The 2,474-nt window shown below is 51.3% G+C and overlaps 1 protein-coding gene across 1 annotated transcript; it reads left to right on the top strand.

The window, feature by feature from the left end:
- Positions 1-115: 115 nt before the first annotated feature.
- On the top strand, positions 116-302 carry LOC103780748 (LIM homeobox transcription factor 1-alpha-like; the record flags this gene model as incomplete). Its single annotated transcript, XM_008948438.1, has 1 exon — positions 116-302. A coding segment is annotated over one exon (187 nt), but the record flags the coding sequence as incomplete, so codon positions are not given.
- Positions 303-2,474: the final 2,172 nt, after the last annotated feature.

Below are 2,474 nucleotides of genomic sequence, written 5' to 3'. Positions count from 1 at the left end.
CCCCCCGACCCACCAGCCCGCACTGGGGAAGCGAGAACAGCGGAATCCTCTGTCCTTCTCTTGCTCTGTCCGTCTCTCCAATCACCCATCCCTGGCCCCTGGTCTTTCCCCGCAGGCAGAGCCGTGACCCCCAAGTCAGTGTGCGAAGGATGCCAGCGAGTTATTTCGGACCGGTTCCTGCTGCGCCTCAACGACAGCCTGTGGCACGAGCAGTGCGTCCAGTGCGCGTCCTGCAAGGAGCCCCTGCAGACCACCTGCTTCTACCGCGACAAGAAGCTCTACTGCAAGCTGGACTATGAGAAGTAAGTGTCCCCGTGCCCCTCAGTGAGACTTCTCGCTCTGCTCCCAGCGCCCTACCAAAAGAACAGGAGAGCTCGCCATCCTCCCACGGCTCCCTGCTTCCCCTGCCCCGTGGCGAGTTGTGCTTCTCACCCTTGCAGCCTCGTCACACCTCAGTTTTCCCCTTTTTAGAAGCTTTTTGTTGTGCACGGTTTGTGCCTTGGGAATTTAGGAGCCTTTTGTCAGGAGCCTGTGAGACCCTCGGTAACTCCGGGGGGGACAGGGCCAAGTGTTTTCCCATCTCCTCTGGCTTTATTATACTACTGAGTGTCTGCAGGAGGAATTTTGTATCCTCCCTGATCTGGTCCTGGATGGGGCTGTTTTCCTAATAACACCACAGGGAAGGCAATGCTCTTGCTCCCCCCCGGTCAGATGGGGAAACTGAGCCATTTGACAGGGACTAGGGAAGGCCCTGCTGAATTTGGAGCATTTGCCGTCACACACGGGAGGCTTTGCCTGCAACTGGGGCTGTGATAGAGCAGGAAATTTGGGTGTAGGTGGTTAAAGCTTCTAGCCCCAATGCTTCCCTTTGGCAGGTGTGAGGCTGGGGGAGAAAAGACAATAAGAAATTATTTTTCTGTTTTTTAAAGAAAAACTTATCCAGTGAGAATGGGGAGAAAGCTGTTGAGTCTTTCCTCTCTGGCAGCTGCTTTCGTTTTTCTTCCTCCTTATCCCATTCCTGCCGTCCCTGCCGGATCACACTCCTCGGCTGGGTTTCGGAGCTGTTAAATTTGTGTTGCCTCCGGGCTGGTTGTTTCTTGAGGAGATGGGGAAGGGGGGTTGGATCCTTTGCTATGGCAATAACACAGCTGCTGGAGCCCCGCAATTTAGTTCCCAGGTTACTGTTGTATGAGAAAAGAGTTGTCGGCAATGCTCTCATCCCTGGCCTTCGGTGGGTTGCGAGTGTGCCGGGGGCTAGCCCTGCTCCAGGCCTTATTAAAGTTGCCTTCTTTTTTTTTTTTTTCCCCATTTAAGTCCCGTATTGTGGGTCTGAGTTTAATCACTATGGATACAAGGCAAATTGAAAGCAGAATTTGTGCGCGTGACCTTGTTTTCAAATGTTTACGAAAGAGCGGAAGAATTAGCTGCCGCGAGAGTGGAAAGGAGGGAGCTGTGTTACGGGTCGGTGTTTTTTGGCAAAAATTTGTTGAGATGGGGTGCACTGCTTGTTTGTCCACAGAAATTTGGCTACCAGTTCCCATGTGTTTCCAACACAATTTAATTGGCATTTTCTGCTTAATCAGTGCCTTCATTTGGAGCATTAGGGGGAAATTGGGGTGAATTTTACCACGAACATGCCTTTCCAGCTTGCAGCTTCTCTGCTCTGGAAGTCGGCTCCAACCTGCAGTCTTCCTCTTGGAGGGTCTTGGTCATGAAAGAAATCAGTGCCGCAGTTGGCTTCTTGCTGTGTCCATCTCTCTGTCGGGATGGACAAAGATGATCATGAAAAAAAGATCATAAACACTTCCTGGGCTCCAGCAGTGGCACTGTTTATCGTGGTTATTTCCCAGCTGTGTTTGATTTGGTGACTTTTGCCTGAGCCGGGGAGCGGGCTCTGTGGCAGGCGATTTCCCCGAAGTGTGATGGTTTTAGCCCTGAACTGCTGCCGGCCTCTTCTCCTCCAGCACCTTGCTATCATGTTGGTGTCCTCTTGAATTTTATTTCATTTATTTTTATTTCATTTTTTTTGTTTGTTTTGGTTTTTTTTTTGTCATTGGACTACACATCTATGTCTCTGCTCCCTCCATCAGGGCTCTCTGCTGTGCTGGCGTTGTGACTCCTTTCCAGGGGACGACAAGGATGTGAAGCAGAGTCCCAAAGAGCCCTTCCCTTTGGGCTCTGCTGAACTTTACTGTATTTAACAAAGAAACTTCTTTTTTTTGCCCAAAATGCTTGTCCTGTTTTTGGGCTGAGTGTTCTCCCTGGGCGCAGGAGTGTTATGCCTGCCTCCACTGCGGTGCTGATAACGGGGCTTTCGGTGTGAAACGTGCAGGGAAGGGTTGCTGCTCTTGGACTGAGCTAATTATCTCGATAGCTGGTTAATTATCGCGGGTGACTGACACTTCTTGCACAGCGTGATGGTGCAAAGCGACTGATCCTCCCTGCGGCGTCGGCCGTCACACCAGCAGAGCTGG

The sequence above is a fragment of the Merops nubicus genome, unplaced genomic scaffold, assembly GCF_000691845.1.
Source record: "Merops nubicus isolate BGI_N331 unplaced genomic scaffold, ASM69184v1 Scaffold52769, whole genome shotgun sequence".
Lineage (NCBI taxonomy): Eukaryota > Metazoa > Chordata > Aves > Coraciiformes > Meropidae > Merops > Merops nubicus.
Note: the sequence above shows the minus strand (reverse complement) of the source record. Positions and strands in the feature narration are given on the sequence as shown.